Below are 21,879 nucleotides of genomic sequence, written 5' to 3'. Positions count from 1 at the left end.
CCAGCTATCAACCCACACCATACCATTTCCAAAGTTAGCAACATCTAATAGCCGACTGGGGGGGAAACTATTTTTTTTTAAATACCTTATGAAAAAATAGCAGGGTTGGGTCCAACTGAATCTTAGGAAGAATTGTTCCAGAAAGTGGGTGCTGCCACAGAGAAAGCATGTTTCCTAGATCCTGCTAGAGGACATTGGCATAGAAAAAATGCCTGGAGCATGCCCAACTTGAAAGAGCATGTGAGATGTGACAATAACTAGTACTTGACCACTGCTACCCAACTGCCCCCCCCGAGTCTTGTCCTCTCTTGGCTAAATATACCCAGCTCCTCCATTCTCTTTTCACAGGGCTTAAGAACTAATCCTCTCATCAACCTCACTGCTCTCTCCAAATCTTTCTGAGTGATGCCCAGAACTGGATACCCTCTTTGAAAAGGGATATGACCAACACTTAAAGAAGTGGAAGAATCATTCCCTTGGATTTGGAAGTTATATTTGTGTTGATCCAATCTAAAATAGCAGTTGACCTTAAGGTGGTTGGCACCTTCAGAATAACTATCTTAGGCTGTAACTCAGATTACATGTATATCCTTTAAATTATTCCCTGTTCTCTCAAACGTGCAAATAACCAGCCTTTGGATTCGTTTTTTTTGTACAATTATTTAATGTATATATAAAAAATTCAAACAAAATAGAGTCAGGCATTTTAAGCAATGCATACATTCTTTCTATCTGCATGTCCAGATAAACTGAAGGCAAAAGCAAAGAAAAACTAAGTTGTTTGTCTTTGGTTGTTCACCCAGTATTACGCCCTGATATGACAAAGCCTTACAGGATAGTGGGAAAAAACCCGAGCCTGTGGACAGCTCATGTATTGGAAGTCGTCAGGCAGGAATTCAAAAGTTTAAGGACCCCACACGTAACCCAAACAAACTTTTGCTGCAAAATTAAGGCCTCCTTGGAGGAGGAGATATCCCTGCTGAATGAACTGTCCAACCCGTGCCCCACTGCCTACTCTTTGTGTGTTGGGGGCATTGAGAAAATTCCCTGCTTCTACCTTATCTTATAAGGCATTGGGTAGGCAGCTTTGTATAGCCTACCAAATGCTCAGGACAAAAGCCTCTCAAGATTCGGCCAGCACTTTTCTAGCTCAGTGTTCCAAATGCGAGAATTACTGTCCTATTTTACACAGCACCGATTTGCTGGTGGCTCCGTAGACAACAGACACATTAATTTATGTATTTGATATAGTGTGCAAGTTGACATAATGGTTGTGACACCTGGGGAAAAGAGGCAAACACTGGTGAATCTCAAGAGGTTTTTATACTGTGAATCTACCCACACGCACACACTTATATACACATGGACTCCTGTCTGTGCATGCACGCTACATACTACAGTTAAAAAAAAAGCAATCACAAAAGATATACATGAAGAGCACATAGCAGCTTACATCCAATTATGTACAAGGTTTCACAGTTAGAGCTTTTTTTCCTTTTGAAAAAGCTGTCTCACAATTTTGGAAAACACACCTACTCTGTTGTTTTTCTATAAATAATACCTTTAGAAATTCAACACGGTCAGTATTTGGGATCTTGATTATCTTTTTTTTTTTTCAGGAAATAAATCAAAGCCATGTCAAAACCTGTGGGCCACTGAAGGGCAAAGGCTTTAAGAAGCATGACGCTTTTCATTCATTTCTGATTGTTTTTCTAACTCCGGTAGGAAAGGAAAGAGATGACGGCCAAGGGCACAGGCAAGTTCTCCACTTTCCTTGTAGGCATGACCCGTCTGATTGCCATGCGACACAAATGCTGGAGGCTGGGAATGTGTTTGGGAGAGGACCAGAAATACACACTTCCATCCTGTGTTCTGTGGGGGAAAAGAACCATACAGAAGTAAGCAAGCAAGTACCATGTAGCTGCTTTTTCTCTAAGGAATGCTAGCTGTGGTACAGACTGCCACTCTCACCCTCAGCTGGAGCAGACGGAATCCTGTATCTATAGAGCAGTGTTTCTCTTTTTCCCATGCCAGCTGGGGAATTCTGGGAGTTGAAGTCCACACATCTCTAAGTTGCTGAGGTTGAGAAACGCTGCTATAGAGGATTTCTTATTCTTGCAAGAGGACAACGGGTTGGATCCGAAAATACCCATCCAACTCATCTGCTACCAGTTATTAATACCCCCACCTAATGATTACCTAATTCCTGTGACATAAAGTAATTTTTTAAAATAGCCAAATCTAGACTGCCTCTCCCCGATTTCATCTGCCCACCCCACCAGATCCAGCAGAGAGGGCATGTTATGGGTTCCGTTGTCTAGGGGGCTACGTCAGGCAGGCCCTAAGCAATGGGCCTTTTCTGCTGTTGCGCCTGCGTTGTGGAGCCTTCTCCACCCACAGAAGTGAGGTCGGTCTCATCACTTCTGAGCTTCCTAAGGTCCCTCAAGACCTGGTTAGGCCAGCAGGCCTGGGGACCCCAGAGGATGGGTGAACTAGTGAGGTGGTTCCCTTATTATTAACATCCCTTCGTCTGTTGTTTTTGTTTTAGTTCTGTTTTTATAGTTTTTAATGTTTTTAATAATTAATAACAATAATGGTTTTAGGTATTTAAATTTAAATAAAAATTTATTAATAAATAAATGTAAATAAATTAATAAATAAATTCAAATTTAAAGGTATTTAGGTTTTAGGGCAAAGTGGCATTTCAGGATCTGAAAAGCAGACCCCACGAATGTGGGAAAATGCTAGGAAGAAGAAGAATGGTTTTAGATATTTGTTAATTGTTTTAGCTCTGTGGTCCGCCACCCAGAGTCACTTGCTTTGTGAGATGGGTGGCAATATAAAGTAGGTAGGTCGATAGATCGATCGCGGGAGATTGCCAAATCTTGGCTAACTGCAGGATGCCCTTCAACCCTGCAAAGGGCAAAACAGAGCCTCTTTGATGCAAAGGTTATGGCAGCGTTTCTCAAGCTTGGCAACTTTAAGCTGTGTGGACTTCAATTCCCAGAATTCTGGGAGTTGAAGTCCACATAGCTTAAAGTTGCCAAGGTGGAGAAACACTGGGTTACGGTATCAGAATAAGACTGGGGAGACCCAGGTTCAAGTCCATCCTTAACCCCAGAAGCTCAGGTGACTTTGGGTTAGCCACTCACTCTCACCCCAGCCTACCTCACAAGGCTGTTGTCGGCAGGGAGGGATGAGAGGAAGGCATTTGTATTCTGCATTGGGCTCCTGAAGGATATAAAGGTGGGATTGAAATCTAACAAATAAATAATAAATGGTAGCTGTTCTTCTGACAGTTCAAATTTTAGGCACTGAGCTGCCCTGCTCCAGCTTTGATCGCAACATACAAACAGCTTGGCAGGTGAGGGGCAGAGCCACGTCGCTACAGAAAGGGGAGGCTACTGGGAAGGAACATAGAAGAGAATAAAAGCTGCATTCTGAGTGAAATGAACATGGGTGTATATTCTTTTCTTTTGCAAAGTCTCCTTACCCAGCAGCTAAAACACTGCCATCAGTAGAAAAGGCACAGCAAAGTCCATTCTTTAAAGGTGCAACTTGCACAGGATAATCCTCATCAATTCTCCAGAATCGAACCAGCCTGGAAGAGCAGAAGCAGACACATTAAATGCCTGGTTGAAATCTTGTTTGCAAAGCATTTTGCTCAGTATTTCTCAACCCTGGCCACTTTCAGATGTGTGGACTTCAATTGCTGTAAACCGCCCAGAGTCCTCCAATGGGAGGAGATGGGCGGGGATAAATTAGATAAATAAATAAACAAACTCCCAGAATTCCCCAGCCAGCAATGATGAAGTCCACACATCTGAAAGTAGCCAAGGTTGAGAAACACTGGTTTTGCTTATCCCATGTGTGGGATGGCCTCCAGAGGATTCCCCAAGGAACTTATGATCCGTGAAAGAACACGAGGCAGCCCCAAATCCACAGTTCAGACATGGCTTTGGATCAGCCAATTGGATGCCAAACTGAAACCCTGCAAGGACTATCTTGCAAGGGCAATGCCAGAAGAAGTGCTGCCCAGCGGTTAAGACAACAACCCAGCCATTTGAACCTCCTGAATTTCCGACTCCCCGCTCCACCTAAAAATAACTGATGGGGGAGGAATAGAAGATACTTCTAATTTTAGTAAGGTACTGGGATGAAAAATGTTTCATTTCTCTTTCTCTATGACTTCTCTCCAGACCTAATCCCCGCCCTCTTCTTTCAAGCTATTATTAGCCCGGCAGTGCAGAAAATAGAATATAGGTGTTTACTCCTAAGGAATTAATAGCAGTGTGATTTTGGGGTGCTGGTGCAAGTAAGTAGATCTGGCCTGTGGGTTGTCCGCTCCTGCCATATACCTGCCACTACAGTTAAAAGGGTGGTGTCCTGTGACTGACATAAACTATAGAAATAAAAGAGTTCCAGCCAGATCTCCCAAGTTGTGCCTCAATTCAAGCATGATTTCAGGGCATGGTTTTAGGTGAGTCAGTTTTTCTACTAATTTCGATTTCATGTAGTAACAAGCTATGGTTCGTTTAACTACAATTTTCAGAATTAAGTACAACTAATTGGATTCACCTCTACCATGTTGTAACCTTGAGGAGGAGGAGAAGGAAAAGCCACAACCAAGACAAAGGACAGATAAAATAAATTTGAGTCCAGCCCAGAACTGTAACCTGAGAAAGCATTTCAGACAAGACCCTCCTTAGTTCTCAGGAAGATAAAAGGAGGAAGCACATTCAGACTTGCAAGATTCTGTTATCTATAACCTCAAAATAAAAGTATAATTAGCTTCCATGACTTTGTTTTCCTAGTCTGGCCTACCTTGGAGGGCTGACATATGCTAAACAATAAACCATGATTTACAAACCACAATAACTGGTTCATGCAACATACTCATCCAAAGCCAAACAAACCACACATTGGGTTTGCATAAGATGTAAATGCAACCATCATAACCCAGCAGCAATCCAAAGTACTGCAAACTTTTAGAGGAGCGAAGGGAAAACTCTTTATCTTCCTTGCTGGAACACACGATTGAGGCTCATCTTGTCTCTGTGCTTTTAAGTCTCAAGCTTCCACCCAGCTTTAGAGGTGGGCAAGCAATTGTCCCCTTGTACCGCAAAGCAATTTAAGGGTAAATTTGTGGGCCTCTGTTCTTGAAATATGGAACCACAATTGGCCACTACCAAATTAAACGCGAACAATCATCTTATTTAAGAATGGAGTCCCTGTCTTTGGTAAACCTCACATGTGCACAAACATTCCAATTCTTGGTTTATCCAATTTATGCATCTTCTGCTCAGCTCTATCTCTGGAATGCCTTACAGAACAACAAGGGGCTCTGGTGTATCTTTATTCCCTGGAGTCCGTGAAATTAAGAGCACTCTCACTGGCAGGCTTTGATCTGTTGCCAACTACAGCAAATCCCAATGTAAGACTGCAGCTGTCCTTGCAGCTGATCTGATCAACCAGCACTTTTAGGCACATCTTTCTAATCTGCCCTCATTACAATGGCCAGTCATTTTACTGATTCCTTACTCGCTGGACTCCAGAGGGCCCTGGCTACTTTCGAGCCCGTTAGCAGACAGAAGTGTCCGACACACATACAAAGTTGCTGCGTTCTGCGCTATGCTCCATTTACCCTTCCACGGTTAAGGATTGTTTAGGGCTGAACACAGTCACTGGGTCATCACAGTTCTATTTTATTTATTTCCTGAAGGAGTATGCTTTCAATAGTTCAAGTTTTGCAACCTTAATAATAAAAGGAAAATGAAATGAACTGGGAAGGTGACACTTTGGTAGCAAGGGGCCTTGGCAGCTCTGTTCCAAGAAAACAGCCAAGGCGATGAGAAGGCACCCAACTAAAATTATGCAGCAGCTTCTCAACACAATGTCCTTCTGAGAGGTAAGTGCAAGACTCTCACATGCAACAGGAGGTGTGCTACTGGAGAACTGGCTTGGATGCGCTGACTAAGCCTTTGCCAAAACCTTGCTCTTGGGAAAACAACTTGTGCAAGCAGTTTCCTACAAACATTTCCCCCTTTTTAAAAATGAGGGAACAATTCAAGCCCCCCCTTTAATCCAGCTAATGGCACTCAAATCGGAGGTGCCCCAAGATTATCCCGCAACCTTGACAGACGTGACCGATTAGGATACAAGGCTAATCCTTTCTGTGACAGCAAGGTTTTGTACATCCTGTCCTGCTGACACCCTCTCCTGACTTTTAGGAGAGCTTTCAAAGCATTTTTAAAAACTGACTTTGGTTTTTTTTCCCCCCCAATCTTTTGAGATATTTGCCTCTCTTGCTGATTATGCTTAACATTATCTTGCCTCTGGCTCAGTTACTGCTCAAGTGGCAACTGCAGAAATTGAAATTGTAAATAAATGGATGAATTATTTAACCTTTAATGGCAGTTAAAGTTAGGGCCAGGAAGGGCCATATTTTGCTCATCCACTTAAATGAACCAGTGCCAGGATTTTTTTTTAAACAAACAAGATTATTTTCCCAACCAGCAAGAACTAGCAAAATCCAGCAGGCTTTGTCATACATACTTATCATCAGCAAGGGTTGCAATATGCAGTCCATCATGACTGAAAGATACAGATCTGACCCAGCGGTCATTTGCTCCTCCAGCAAATATTGGAGTTGGAGCGGGAAACAGATGCCTGTGGACAAAAACGAAACTTTGCATCAAAGCTATGGAAGCATTTGCATTTCATTTAATCATTAAATTAAGATCTACAACAGAGGTCTCCATGCTCTGAGACCAAGTGCCTGAGAATGAAGGAAGACCTACACAGCTCTCCCAGTCTCCCCCAGCTTCAGTCACAAAAGACCTATACGAAACTCTCTCCCTTCCATTTGCTTGGACAGAAGCCAACATTTAAGTTAGCATTCTTTGTGTTTACTTTTAAAGTCACACTACCAGAGATTTTGTCAAAAGCAACTTAGGGCTACTTAACAATCTACAAGGTGACTACTTTAAAGCAATGCACTGAACAACATATTTACGTGCAGAAGGCAAGAAATCATCACTTGCTTTAGCGGTCAACAGGGTCCTGGGTCTCTAGAGATGGGCCAGAGCATTCCTATAGTCTTCTGACCTCAAGAATGCCTCCCACTGGAGCCCTGTAGGAAGTAGCCAACAGAGTTTGTAGGTTTTTACAAATTGCCAGGGCGGGGAGGGGTATTTTCTGGGGCTCTGGGGTAAAGAGAACCTCAGGAGGGAAGGAGAAGGGGAAAAATCCATTCTGCATGAAACTGAAGATAACCTATTGCTCCCCTGCTGCCATTTCTTTGCACCTACGCAGGCTGGCTAGGGAATTCTGGGAGTTGAAGTTCACACATCTTAAAGCTGCCAAGGTTAAGAAACAGTGGCCTACACCAATCCACTGGCTTACCCAAACTCCATTAATATTGCTCCGATATGGGGGTCCCAGACATATACGCGGGTGTCGTGAGATGCAGTAGCCAGCAAGGCTCCATCAGGGGAAAACTCACAGGCTACAACATCGTTGTGGTGCCCCTCCAGCTTTCGGATGAGGGTGTATTTATCCATATCCCAAAGCAATACCTGTAATCAAAACAGGGCCATGTTATAGTTCTGCTCAGTCCCAAAGGTAGCATTCTCACACAACTCGTCCCTCCCCCAGCCCCAATCTTTGCACTAGTTTAACTTGAAATTAAAATTAAAGGCCAAGCATGATGAATTACTACAATTAAAGAATACGCTCGGTCTCGTACTCAGAATTACAGAAATTAAAGTATACATGCAATGCTAACATGTTAAGTACTATTTGTAATGTAAGCCAAAATACATAAAGATAAATGTCAAGTGGACATTTAACTGTGTAAGGATTCTTAACTGAAAGTCATGTAATAGTTATCTAGTTTATTTTTTTAAAATACAGTAATAGGGTTAAAATACTAACATCCCCATCCTGTTCAATTATCTACCCCAAATTTAAGAAATATATAGACAGAAAAAAAAAAAAGGAAGGTTAACATATTGTTACTCCCGTGGAATCCCCTGTGAGTTTAAGACCACTTGTTTACAATAGGCTTGGATCACCAACGTCAGCCTAGGAAGAGAAACAGATACTGGAAGCAAAAACAGGTATTGTCACAGCCAAATGACATGACTTGGCAAAAACAGAAATTAATCCAAGTTACTAAAAGTATGCACATTTTAAGCTTAATTTTAAACATAAAAATCAAACATTATTGCCAGGCTTTTTTTAATAAAAGGTTTCAATTAATAAGCATTTCACTGGCAGGCATGGCTTAAATATAGTTCACGTGCATCTAAATGTTTTGTCACATTGCGGTCAATTTTAAGCATGCCCGGGAGAATCTAACTATCAAATTTAAACTACACATTTTTGTGTATTATCAACAGTCTAGCAATGGAAACAAATCTGCACAGAAGATGGGTCATGGTAGTTATTTTAATAACATAACACAGGTTTGTTTGTTTGTTTTTATTTATTTACTTATATATATATATATATATATATACTGTAAGTCACTCTGAGCCTTAAGAATGGGCAGAGCTTTTAAATATACAATTGCACAACATGAATTTGTGCATAACATAGAGAAAGTGAGTTAAGTCTGTTATGTTACTGTAACAAAACTTTGTTAAATCAGCTACAGTAAAGTCTGACAACAATTGTCTCAGAGTTGTAAGACTCCAACATTCCATAGGAATGGAAAACTAAAACATTAAAGTTGATGGTTTTTTCTTTAAAAAGGAGTCAATGGCTCTCACCAATGAGAAAATAAAAAAGAAAAGAAAGGGAAAAAAAAGCAGAAAGTGGACATCAACCAGCACCTGCGTACGTACAGTACACCCTGAGCCGAATGCAACGTTACTTCGTCCTATGGTAAAGTTCGCCTCCAGCCTGGTAGCCGGAGGTGCCAATCTTTCTGCCCAGCTAACACCATTGTGCGCTTGTCTGAGTGGTGCCAGCTTACCCTCAATCACACCAATATTGCTGCCACCACCTGTGACAGGGAAAGCAAGAAGCTTATGGAAAACACACAGCCTAAAAGATCAAGGCATATATCCACATCTATTCTATTTTAAGACTTCACTGACTGTTCTGCCTTCCCTGTGCTGCTGCTTCATAATGTTAAACTACGCTCTGCCCCAATCCCCACCACACTAACTTGGCTAAGTGGCTAAGCTGAAGCCAGGACTCTTACTAGTCCAGAGGATGGACAACTTGGTCAACACTGAAGGCCACTGCAGAAGAATTTGAAAATCGACTAGCAGCCACAGCACCCACCAGCCCCAAGCATCAAAAGCCAAAAGTCTTTTTGCAAGAATTTGGCTGGGGTAAGACTACAATTAAGAGCTGTGCAATTTATCCCATAAAATCAATTCTGCAGCTGTGGCTCTCAAATGTGATACAAAAACGCACCCCAACTTCTATTTTTGTTTTAAACAGGATCCGTTTTTAAAAGAAATGCTTAACCCAAAAGCTTTATGACCGTAAATCTGAGCCATCCTCCCACTCTGCCCAGCAAATTGCAAACCTTGGATTTCACTCATTATATTTCCAGGCTTACAGCCAACCACATATTCTAGAAGTTTTGCAGGAAATGTAGAATTCCAGGCCCTAACAAAACTCTTGATTCCATATAGATAAGCCTCAGGAGACACAAGTTGCCCACCCTTATACGGGTTCAATCTGGAATTGATTATGGTATATATAAGATAAGAAACTCAGTCTTAGATATGCTTACTCAAAAGTTAGCCCCACTGATTAAAGCTAACTGCTTCCCCTCCCAAGCTAGTTCTACACTTCCAGCCTCCACAACCTGAGTGTCTCCAGATGTTTCCCCAATATCATCACTGACCACTTGCCATCTTGGCTGGACTAACAGACATTAAAGAACATCTGGAGGGAACCAGGTTGGGGAAGGCTCTTCATGAGTGAAAATTAACTTAATTCTTCAAATGCACTGCATCTGAATTTTGTAGCAGGGCATTACAATTCTATTTAAAACTAACATAACGCAGTGGCTGTTTACAAGGCACCAAGACTCAAGGGTTGCTTGTAGTTAAATACCAACCAAGAATGCTATTATATTTTTAAATAGGAGAGCAGCCCAGACTTTGGGAGGAAAATATAATAGACAGCAAGAACAAAAAATGTATTTCTACTAATATTAAACAATTTCTTCTTAAACTGAAATTTGTACTTTATTTGTAAAGAATTATGGAACAGATGGAGATGTGCAAAAAAGATTCATTTTCTTTGAATCTAAAAGCAATGCAGTGTCAACTCAGTAACAAATAACTGAGCAAGCCTTATGCTAATTACTGTAAATATTTTGGTCATGCAAATCCTCACATCATCATCAAAACAGCATGACACCAAGCACAAACAGTTTTTATTTTAAGATTCCAAATTATTCTTTGCTCACAATTGAAATACAAGCTGAAGATCATGAAACTTTGATACCTACTGTTTTATTGGCCCCCACGGAGCAGAGGATAGAAGAATCAGGAGAAAAAGCACAGCTATACACCCAGTTTGGGTGTCCTCTTAATACTTTCATCATATTTCCTGGAAAATTGGAGAAAAAAATAAATTGGCATCCATCAGATTATAGTGGCTTGGGGCTCTGTCTACATAATTTGCAATATTTTTTGCCTGCCTGAGCTTAAACTAGTTGCCAACTTAACAGGGAGATTTTAACACCACAACCAAGTAAAAGTGATGAAAAATCCAAAGGCCAAACAGTTATATTATGGATGAATATACTAGCCCAGTTCTTATCATGCTCCCAAGAATAGCAAGACACTGGTCCTTCTTTAAAGTGACTAGAAAAAAAAATCAACTTTCCATCCTCACCTCACTAACAAAGTGAAGCCATTTAATAAGAAGCTGCTTTTAAAAGTCAATTCTAACAACTTCTTACAAGTATGGAATCAAATTCCAATATACTGTATTTGAGGTTGACCCAGGGCGGATTTCGCAGATACAGAACACCATTTCAAAACTCCATTATGTTTCCTTGGAAGATGCTGCTGTTACTGAGTAAACGGCTTCCCGGTCTTTCATCATTCCTTGTAGCAAAAGGATGCACACTATTTTTCCTGCCAAGAACCACATATGGTCTTTGGGAAGTGTGCTACAAGGTGCAAACCAAAAAGGGCTAGGTCAGGACAAAACTAAAATATGCCTTAATTTTAATTTAACATAGTACGATTATCTATGGTGCATCTGTCACATTACAATGGTGGCAACTTCTAGGAGAATTAGAACATCCAAGACTTTGGTGATTGTAAACTCTATATCCCGGCTGTCACGTTCCCGAAAACATACCATCATCTTTTAGGTCCCACACTCGTAATGTTTTGTCTCTTGAGGCCGATACTAGTATCAGGCTGCCATCAGGGGCAAAAGTCAAGTGTCTGACAACTTCAATATGGTCCATTAAGTTAAGAAGGAGCTTCCCTGTTGGAAGAATGCATTTTAATAGTCTTCAAACTGCACCTACATCCATGGGCTTGATATTCCACAGTTGAAGCAGAGGAACAAAAATCACCCTATGAAATTATTGCAGCTCTTGAGACAGTTCTCAACTGAGAAGCTTTAATAGTTTTCCCTTCTTTTTAACTCTTTTTAACTCATATACATTTAACATTTAACTCATATACATTTATAAACCTTGAAAAATAATTGTTGTATCCAATGTCATGAGGCCCTAACTTTTATATCATTGTCTCTGCTTGCAAACAATTGAGTGGTATTTTATGTTTTATAATATTAATATAGGAAGTTTTAAATAAAATGAAATGCACATGCAACACTATCCACGACTGTAGAATAGCTCAAACCATCTGTAAAGTCTCTGTGGCAAAAAAACAGAGAAATTAAAAAAAAGAAAGATTTTGGGTGGTACAAGTTTCCACATTCTTTAGCCAAAATAAGGAATAAAATTATTGCATTGAGCCTTTCAGAAACAAAGTGTATCTATTTTACCATCAGCCTCCAGAATTCTCACTCCCTAAAACAGGTCTGTAACCTTTGGAGAATTCCAAAAATTTTAAAATTAAAATACGAAGGCTGCCCATCCATGGTGCCACTGAAAACAAGTTTGCTCCAGCCATTCTGGACTACATGCACATTTGGAGTTCTGATAGCATGTGGTGGGCATTTTCACAAAATGGCTGCCAGAGGAAAGCTGCTTATTCAGAAAATGGCTGATATGGCAGCCATAGCCAATTACAAAATAGCCATTTATCAGAGGGTGAACTAGAGCATCAGTATATTTTATGCCATCCTAATGGGAACTTTGTGGGTCCAACACCTCCCTCCAATAAATAGGATGTTAGAAACAATTTCCTATTTCAAAAAATCAGGAGGAGCAGAAGGTTTGGTAGGCAGAAAGGCAAATATCAGAGAATTTGGTATCCCTGGGCACTGTGATCCAGGGATGTGCACAAAATGAAACAAATCACTTTAGGAAGTTCTGTTGAACCATTCAGGGTTGGCTACAGTTCAGCATAAACAAATATTTGTTGTTCCAGGTTTGGGCTGGAAAAAAACACAGAAATCCCAGAATGGTTTTACAAAGCAGGACAAGGCTGGTGCACCTCACCCCACATGTCTCATTCGTTTACCCACTTCTCCAATCTCCCTAACATAATCTCTTCCCTCCACCACCTCACAGCCTCCAACCTCCAGGATGTTTCCTTGCTCTCCACCCTCCCCCTCCAAATATTCCTACCTGGAACAATTCTGGTTCACTCTGTATCTGGAACCAAAAAAAAATCCCTTCTTCTCTTATCCAGACCAAATATGCATATTGCAGTTTTTACAAGAACCCACCCAAAACCAGCTGTGCCTGTACGAAACAGTTTTTGCACGAATTATTTTGCACGCTTTCTGTGTTGCCTCACCCTGACCTTCACGACAGTCCTTCAAATATTTGAAGGCAGTTATTGCATCATCCTTGGATTGTCTTTTTCTGATGCTAAACGAATCCAGTCTTTCAATCTTCCTCTTGATCACTAAGTCCTATATTTAATTAATGAAGTATTACATAAACCTATGTTTATTTTTTTTAAAAAAAAACCTCTGATCCCAAATAGACTTCCTTTAAGTCAATATACTTGAGTTATCTACTGGATAAGCTTTATAAAAAGGTGCCAGGACAGCTTATCTCCTAAGCAATACCGAGATTTATTTTGACACAAAAGCAACTTGCTGAAAATTTAAGGATTATGTTGCAGAATGCTGTTTTTATTTCAGTTCTGAAGAACTGGGAATCAATTTGCATCCAGGCTACATAAAAGTTAAACTGGATGAAAATTACGGTAGCAGAAACACTCCTCAGGGAGTAAAATAATTTATACTAAAGGAGTATATAAAACAGTGGCTTGGTTTGTAAACTATGATAAGCCTAAATCATGGCTTAAAACTTTGAGGTGAGGCTTTAAAATGTGGCTTAGTAGGAAAAGTGAACCCAATGAGTTTCATAAAAGGACAATAGCAGACGCTGGTCCACAAAAGACATCGGCAAATTCTATGTTGCTACAATGGAGAATAAATTATTAATTACAAAGTAAAATTCCTGTCTTATCAGACAAGGTCAGTTAGTTCAGCATCCAGTCCTAACGGCCAAAAATGTAGTATGTATTGTCACCGCCCATCTCCTCCCACCAGGGGGACTGTAGTAATTAGCAGTCCTCCTGTTTGTTCCCTAGCGATTCCTTTTAGAAGTATAATGCCTCTAATCTTGTAAATTCCATTTCTATCATGGTCACCAGAGAAGACGCTTACAAATAACAAGTCCTTTCATGTGTCGGTATGCCATTCTTGCTCCTCAATAAAAACAGGAATGATCCTCCAGGTGTCCTTAGCCTTCTCTCAATTCCAACCAACATGACAAGGTGAAGAATGATGGAAGCTCCACTATGACAACATCTGAAGGGGGCCAAGCCCACTGTTATTTTAGATGGAAAGCAAGACACATGAAGCTGTCAAAATTTCCTTCCTTACCTGTATAGGCATCCCATATTTTGATACGTCCATTGGCTAAGCCTGTAGCTAGCAGAAGCTGGTCTTGGCCAAATTTGAAGCGGTGCCATTCTATATTCACACAACGACTCCGTTTCTCAGGTACTGATGATCCGAAAGCAAGACTCCAGACTATGTCACCACAATCTATGACTTGCTCAGAGGGCTTGTTTTTCTGGTCACCATCACTGTTCTGCCTTGAAAGCTTGGAATGACTTAAGTTGGCAAAATTTTTTACACCATGCAATGAACTGTGGGCGAGAAAATTAAGTGTAAATGTCTTGGAAGAGCAAGGTCCTAAAAGCAAGTCAGTTTTTAGAAAACAATTTAAATGTCCTGTTATAAAGCATTATAACATCCCAGCCCTTTGGACTTCAACTCCCATCAACATTGGCAAGGATTGCCACTGTCAAGGGACTGTGGCTTTCTAGTTAACTCATATGAAAACATTTCTCAGTGGTGGTAGTCAGCAGACAACACTAACATCTATCACTCTATAATGAAAAATACTTGCAATCCAGTATTTAATACATGGAGAAAGATGATGAATCCTGTCTCTAAGAAAGAGATCACTGTTTTGGACAGAAGCAAAACAGAGGGCATACCAAGGCCAAGGTAGGATTAACCCATGTCTCCTAGATGCAAATCCAAATGTCAACCCACTGAGCTACACTAGCTTGCTTCATAACGAGGAAGCATGATTAAACTGAAGCATTTGCATACACTCAAATATCTGGAAAACCTCCTTCTTTTCTTTAGTTTCCACAGTCCTTTGAGGAATCACACTCTAAGCCTTATTGGGTGGATACATACTCTCTTCTGTTTAGAACAGAGCAGCCTTTCCTAACATGGTGCCAGTGACCGTGGTAGCCGGGGATTTGGGGAATTTATCCAATATATTTGGAAGAGAAAAAGGTGGAGAAGGCTAGAATGGATAATCCCAGTGAAGCCAATGGGATGATGACAAACTTAAACCACATTGGTTTTTACTACTGTACAACACTGTGGTAAGACATAATGTGGCTGCCTGGTAAGTAGTGTGTTATGCAGACTTAGATAATGTGGCTTGTAAACTATGCTTAACCTGTTGTGACAAATCATGTGCTATGCTTAAGCAAACCATGATCTAGCAGAATGTATGTATTCAGTCAAAATGTAACTGTCTGGGTTCAATCTGCTATCTTTCCCTGGTACTGTATTAAATTTCCCTGGTAAATTAAAACCAATTTCCATAATAGGAATACTGTAGGAAGGTCTCTGTAAAAAGAGCAGACAAATAAACAAGCAGAATTTTCTAAGCCATCTATACTCACAAGTTCTTAAGGCACTGAGACCAGGGGACAAGCTTTACTATGCGATGGCCTTGGGACCAAGCGAAGTAGGAGCCATCTGGAGCAAAAGCAACTGTCCAGTTTTCACGTCCACACTTCTTATCAAAAGGAGAAGCCGGAGCTAAGAGTTCTCCCGCTGTCCGTGACCTTCCTAAAAAGAGGGTACATCATTTGTAAGATATTCAATGTACATAACTACATTCCAGAGATTAAATGTTTGGACAAGTGTGCATGTGTAACCTGATTCCTCTTTCAGAGCTCTTTTCCCCCTAGCAACAGAATATGAAATTATGTATTTATGTTTTATTTTTAAAGTCAGAGACACAATAAACAACATAAATCTGAATAGAATCTAAGTATATCATAAAGAAAATGAAAAGTGATCTCTTAAAAGGTTTGTCTTACAATAGTGGTGATACCTGTATTATCTAAATGGCTGTCCCACAAAAGAGAGAGTGGACTTACCTTTTATTGCCACAGAGGGCAAGACTAAAACTAATGGGCTAAAACTACAAGTAAGTAAGTTCAGGCTAGAAGTCAGGAAGAACTTCCTGGCTATATATGCTGCCAGCCAGTTTATGTCAACAAGCTGTCACATAAAGCAATGAGCTCCCTCTACAGTACTGAAGGTCCTCAAATGGAAGTTGTATGGTTGTCCGTCAGAAATGCTCTAGAGCAGCGTTTCTCAACCTTGGCCACTTTGAGATGGGTGGACTTCAACTCCCAGAATTCCCCAGCAAGCTTGGCAACCTACCACACTGAAGGACTGATTAAGATCTCTTCGCCATGTAGATTTTATTATATTTATATTTTTATTGTATTTTGTAATCGTAATGGTTTTATATTTTAATCTTGTTTTATTGTAAGCCGTCTAGAGCCCCCTGGTAGGGGAGAGATGGGCGGTGAATAAATTTATAAAACAAACAAACAAACAAACAAACTTTAAGATATGTGAGCATGCTGGCTGGGGAATTCTGGGAGTAGAAGTCCACCCATCTGAAAGTGGCCAAGGTTGAGAAACACTGTTCTAGTGGATCCTGAAATGATCAGGTGGTTGGATTATATAAACTCTAAGGCCTCCTCTTCCACATATAGAGTGTTACTGGTGTGGTGAAAGGAACAAAAAACAAAAAATCTCTTGGAAATTAAAAGAAAGCCTTCTTGTTTTGCAAAGAAACCCACGTTTTAAAAAACACTGGTTTAAACAGCAGAGTTCTTGCTTGTATTTCTACTTTGTCATGCTTTCAAAAATACCAATGCTTTGAAATGCCTGTAGATGATAAGCAGAATGTTTAAAATGTTTGGTCTACCCAATCTGTTGCCATCTGATGTAATGGGATTGGAACTTGCAGAATTTGCAGCCAACTTAACAGAAATGCCAGCACAGAAGGGACTAGATGCTGGATCACAGAAAGTAAGTTCTACAAGGGCAGTGGAGAAAGAAACAAGACGGCCCTATCTTAGACCACCCTACCTAGCAGTCATCAGATGCCTTGGGAAAGGCTTCTGGAATCTGCAGTCCTCTAGATGAGGCCAAGTTTGGGAAGGTTACCCAGCAGCAGCAGCAGCAGCAGCACCCCAATGCATCCCACTATTAGGAGGGGACACAATATTTCTTACATTATTAGGCACTGATGATGTTACCCAGTTGGGTAATGAAAAGTCTGCAAGCAACCAAGCTTAAACACACCAAGGACTCCACATCTTATTATGCCAAGTCTAGAACTGCGAATATCAGACTGATGCTCTTTCAACCCAAAGTTTTAACTGCAAAATAAACAGTACTGTATTCTACACGTTCTTTCCAGAAGCCTGCTTTCTCTATAAAAAGTCATTATCCAAAGCATTCATGTTCTGCTTAATACATAACAGAACATGAATGCTTTGGATATTGACTTGTCAAAATCAAGCCCTGGACTGACTGACGTGACTTGCGATCGATTGATGTGTCTAGGGCAGCTGTACAATTATGTTGTTTCCCTAATGTGGATTCTTAATTCTTTTGTTAATCTTTGTTGTTGTTTTAAATTGTATTTACGTAATCTACAGTTGGCATGCCAATAGAGGCTGCTTACAACTGACTAAATAAATTCTGATGATTGCCCAGCTGTCCTACTTTTATTACACTCAGAATAGCTGGGTTGGGATTTGCTGCACTTTACATTCATGTGTAAAAGCCAGGAGGAGGAGAGGGATTGTACAAGGGAAACTAAGTATGTATAACAGCAGCTGCTAATCCAGCTTTCTGCAAATGGGCACCTTTCAGATGTGTTGGTTTAAAACTCCTACAAACACTAGGCCTTGAGAGGAAGTAGCTTGGCACTGGTCAGTAAAAACCAGGCTTGTTATTTCTAAAAAGACAAGGGACAAAAAGTTGCAATTCTTCCCACCACCACATGCAGCACAAGTTAGATACTACACTTGAGGATCATAAACCATGTGCCCCCCTTTTTTTCTTTTGCTTTGAGTTAGATGAGACTTCTGGTGACTACATAGACAAATACATGCAGGTTTTAGGCAGCATTTTCAGAAGTGGTTTTCCCTTGCCTTCTTCCAAGGGCGCAGAGAGAGATTGGCCCAGTCACCTAGCCAGCTGGATTTGTGCCTAAGGCAGGACTAGAACTCAGGCTTCCCTGCTCCTAGACTAGCACCTTAACCTTAGACCAAACTAGATGTAGCAACTGGGAAATACTTTATGGTATTATTATTTATTTAAATAGTTATTTAAATAATGTTAGCATTAATGAAAAGTCATATTACTTTGCAGATCATTTTACAACAGCAAATTTGTACTAATTTGCATATACAGTATCTGCATGGGGTTTTCAAGCAGACAGTCTTGTTCTTTCCATGTGGGACTTGTGGAATTGGATGTGAAGTTTTAGTAACTGTTTCTGTGTCAAGAGAATTCATCCATACTTCCCGAAGTTATGATTAGTCCAGCAAAAATAAAGTCTCTCAGGGTACCTTAAAGATTAACAAAAAGCTAAGGTAAAATTAATTTATTAGCCTTTAATGTGTCACAATTTGCACTTTGGCTGAATTCTCATATCTGAGTCTGTTACTGCAAACTACACTGCCTGTTATTATGTGTGCCCTTAGGAGTCCCTCTTGGGAGGGAGATGGGCGGTAGCAAAATCTGAGAAATAAATAAATAACTAATTTCCTGAGAAGCGCCAACAGCATATTATGGAGAACATGTAAGTTGATGCAGAAGGAAACCTGAAATCACACATGGAATTCTATTACACCTATGCCCAATGTTTTGTCATAATGTAAAAGGAACATCCATGATATAAAGTACACAAAGTATTATTGGCTCTTCTGCAGGCTGAAGGGAGCATTTTATGCCTTGCCCATTATCTATAGATGCAAGCACGGCCAATGGCAAAAGACCATAACCTTATGTCAGCCTCTTCCTCTTATTCACCACTATCTCCACTCCCATGTTCCTCGTCTTATTCTTGGGCCCTACCTCCACACAACCCACCCCTTCTCCATTTCATTTTGGAACCCAAGCATAAACCACACCTAATTTCGTTTTCCTCAGCCTTGGTTTCTCCAGATGCCCTAAAACACAAATCCCACTTCCCAACCAGATGATAGGGCCACCAGATGCCTCCTGCCAGCTGAAGAACTCCATTCAACAGTGACATTTGCTCAACACCCAGCATAGCCGTGCCTTCTCCAGACATGCTGGACTACAGTCCACGTCATCTCCTTTTCTGGTGTGTCGGGGGGGGGGGGATGGTGAGATCTACCTTCCTAGTAGCTGTGGAGAACACAAGTCCTTGACTCCTGCCACAAAGTCTCTACTGTCAACCTGCCCCACCTCCCCTTGAATCATCACACCGACCCACATCCTTCAAATAACTGAGGGGTCAAGAGGCGTCTCCTTAGCCATTATTTTTAGAATGGCAGGGCTGCTACTGGCAAAGCAATGGCCTCTCTCTTAGGGTGGGGCTGTTAGGGTCACCTTAACCTTCTCCCTACAATTTAAGCACTGCTCCAAACATCCACCCAGATGCAATCCCTCCGAAATGGATTAGATCGTTCCTATTAATGCTGAAGCAGCCTGACCCCCCACATGCCCATCAAGTTCCTCTTCTTTGCTGGCAAACTGGTTCACTTTCCTCTTTCTCCCCCACTGCATGATGATGATGATTCCTTTTAACACATAGAGACATACATCGGCGCTGACATATGCATTTGTATTATACAAATTCACACATGCCACAATAGGGTAGCCCCTACTAATGTGCATCCTTCTTCTTTCTTTTTAGGAAGGCGAAGCTCTTGTTCATAAAGCAAAATATCCGGACAGCAAGTCCACCCGCATTTAAAATTATGCTTCTTTAGTGGCCTAAGGGCCAGCCTAGATAGACTGCCCTTCCCCAACCTGGCACCCGCCAGACATATTTGGCTCCCCAGCGAAAAACAGTGGCTGAGACGAATTCAGTTGCGAATCAAGTAATCTGGAAAAAACCAGACGGAGGAAGTCGGGTTTAATACTCACCTGGAAGTAAGGCCGTCCCGATGAAATTAATGAGATTTTTAAATCGAACACTCACATCAAGAAGCTACTTTTTTTCCCCACACCACAGGTCGACCTTCTGCTATCCAACGTACTTCCCTCAACCGTCCCGCCGTTTATTAACCATACCCCTGACAACGAAATAATATATTCTTTTAAAAAACGTGAAGTGGCTCTTCTTACCAATGAGCTTCTCGTTAACACTCGGAGGAAAGCTGGCCATCTACGGAGCGGCCCTTCACTCCGGCTCTGAACAAGGAGTTTTTAAAAATAAAACGGAGGGGGGGAAATGACACTTCCGTCAGCCTCTCCCACTCCCAGCCAAAGAAAGACAGACAAAATGGCCGCCGCGGGGAGGCTTATTAAAAGGGGGCGTGGCCTGGCGGGGTCCGCAAACCCACGCCTCTGCGTGAAGGGCGTGGAGGAGGGAAGGGGGAAGACGCTCGTTTGGGCTTCTTCGTAGCCCCTTGACGGGGTTAAAGCTCTTGTTTCTTTCAGCTCCCCCTTCCTTTAGCTGCAATAGGACAGGCCCACCAGGGAAGGTGCTCCTTTGGAAGAGTCCATTGTGTGAAGTAGGGGAGGAATAGAGACTATCACTTGGGCGACGGAAAGAGTTACAGGAGCCTTTCTCACAACCTTTTTTTTCCCCATTTGGGTTGAATTCTGACACGTTATCTCCAGACAATAAGGCCTCTTAAGCTTGAGATCTGCAGTCATGCAGAGTTGGATGGGCACTTGGTTGGTCAAGGGTGGTATATAGGCTATATTCACTCTAGGAACTTATGGTTTAATACTGTAGGCATCTTGTGGCATTTTTGGAAGTGATTTGCTGTTGCCTTCTTCCTAGGGCAGAGAGAGAGTGACTGGCCCAACGTCGCCCAGCTGGCTTTGTGGCCAACGCAGGACGAGAACTCATGGTCTCTTGGTTCTGAGCCTGGAACTTTAACTACTGCACCAAACTGGCTCTCAGTTTAATAATAGTGGACTTAATTTCTCCTCAAATTCTTAAATAAATGGCCAGTGTTGGTGGCACATCATGGATGTGTTTGCACAACCTGTGAAAGATGTGTTGGCTACATTCTAAGAGTGATCAGTTTCAATCTTGGATAGGCTGGTTTATGGCTTGTTGGATTTACTTAGTTTAGTGTTTAATGTATTGTGCAAACTTAGCAAATGGGTTCACTTAGAAATCAGATTAAGACTGTTGGGTGAACTTGGCCACTGGAAAATGAAGAGCCAAGCTGGATTAAACCATACCTGGAGCCAGCCTAGGGCTGAATCCTACAATGGCCAAAGAAGTATCTCATAAGAGGGATGGTACAGAGATACAGCATGATTGAATGTCCATAATAGGTCTGTGCAGACACAGCAAAGGCATTCACACAACAACAAATGGATGCCTTTGAATAAAAATTGCTAGTCAGAAAAAGTCCCATCAGACTCCTTATTTTTTGCTTTCCCAGATTAACACAGCAGATATTGACAACAGATACCTAGTAATGTGTGAACTGTGGGTTACATGGTAGGGAAGATTGCTTGGGAATACTGTCTCATGTAACAAAGTTACCTGAAAATAGAAAAATTAGCATATGTTAGAGGAAAGTTCTCTGCCAGGCAATTGATTTCAGACCAGACTGCTAGGCTGCTATTGGGATATAACTTGCTAAATTAAAACCTGGAGTGGTCAAGTAGCTAAGCTGGTTGTTGTAGGGAAAAAATAGAGAGAATACTATGTATGCTACCTTGAGGTCCACTATGAAAGGTGGATATAAATCTAATGAATAAAGAAATTAACTACCAATTTATTTGTATCCAAGAATTCAAGGTGACTTCCATGGGATTTCATAGAGATGCATAGTTTTCATATCCAAAGAGTAAAAGGTGCTTTGGATCCACATACTGCATACCTTCTTTCCCTTCATTTTATCCCCACAACAACAACCCTGTGAGGTTGGTTGAGCTGAGAGAGGG

At 41.2% G+C, this 21,879-nt stretch overlaps 1 protein-coding gene across 1 annotated transcript; it reads right to left on the bottom strand.

Annotated features, from left to right (window-relative positions):
* Window positions 1–1,304: 1,304 nt before the first annotated feature.
* On the bottom strand, window positions 1,305–20,229 carry WSB1 (WD repeat and SOCS box containing 1). The gene is made up of 9 exons (XM_063297185.1): window positions 20,092–20,229; window positions 15,357–15,525; window positions 14,026–14,294; window positions 11,344–11,475; window positions 10,481–10,581; window positions 7,405–7,577; window positions 6,556–6,669; window positions 3,494–3,601; window positions 1,305–1,872 (listed from the first exon to the last, which is right to left on the bottom strand). The coding sequence occupies exons 1-9, from the start codon at window positions 20,129–20,131 to the stop codon at window positions 1,713–1,715; spliced, it is 1,266 nt and encodes a 421-aa protein (XP_063153255.1). The 5' UTR covers window positions 20,132–20,229; the 3' UTR covers window positions 1,305–1,712.
* Window positions 20,230–21,879: the final 1,650 nt, after the last annotated feature.

The sequence above is a fragment of the Candoia aspera genome, chromosome 1 (assembly GCF_035149785.1).
Source record: "Candoia aspera isolate rCanAsp1 chromosome 1, rCanAsp1.hap2, whole genome shotgun sequence".
Classification (NCBI taxonomy): Eukaryota; Metazoa; Chordata; class Lepidosauria; order Squamata; family Boidae; genus Candoia; species Candoia aspera.
Note: the sequence above shows the minus strand (reverse complement) of the source record. Positions and strands in the feature narration are given on the sequence as shown.

Excerpts from the sequence above, each read along its gene's own strand:
- WSB1 (XM_063297185.1), bottom strand. The coding sequence starts at position 20,131 with ATGGCCAGCTTTCCTCCGAGTGTTAACGAGAAGCTCATTG. Across the intron at positions 15,526-20,091 it reads TGTTAACGAGAAGCTCATTG|GAAGGTCACGGACAGCGGGA; the intron begins GTAAGAAGAGCC and ends CCCTCTTTTTAG. Across the intron at positions 6,670-7,404 it reads GCAATATTAATGGAGTTTGG|GCATCTGTTTCCCGCTCCAA; the intron begins GTAAGCCAGTGG and ends TTTTGTCCACAG.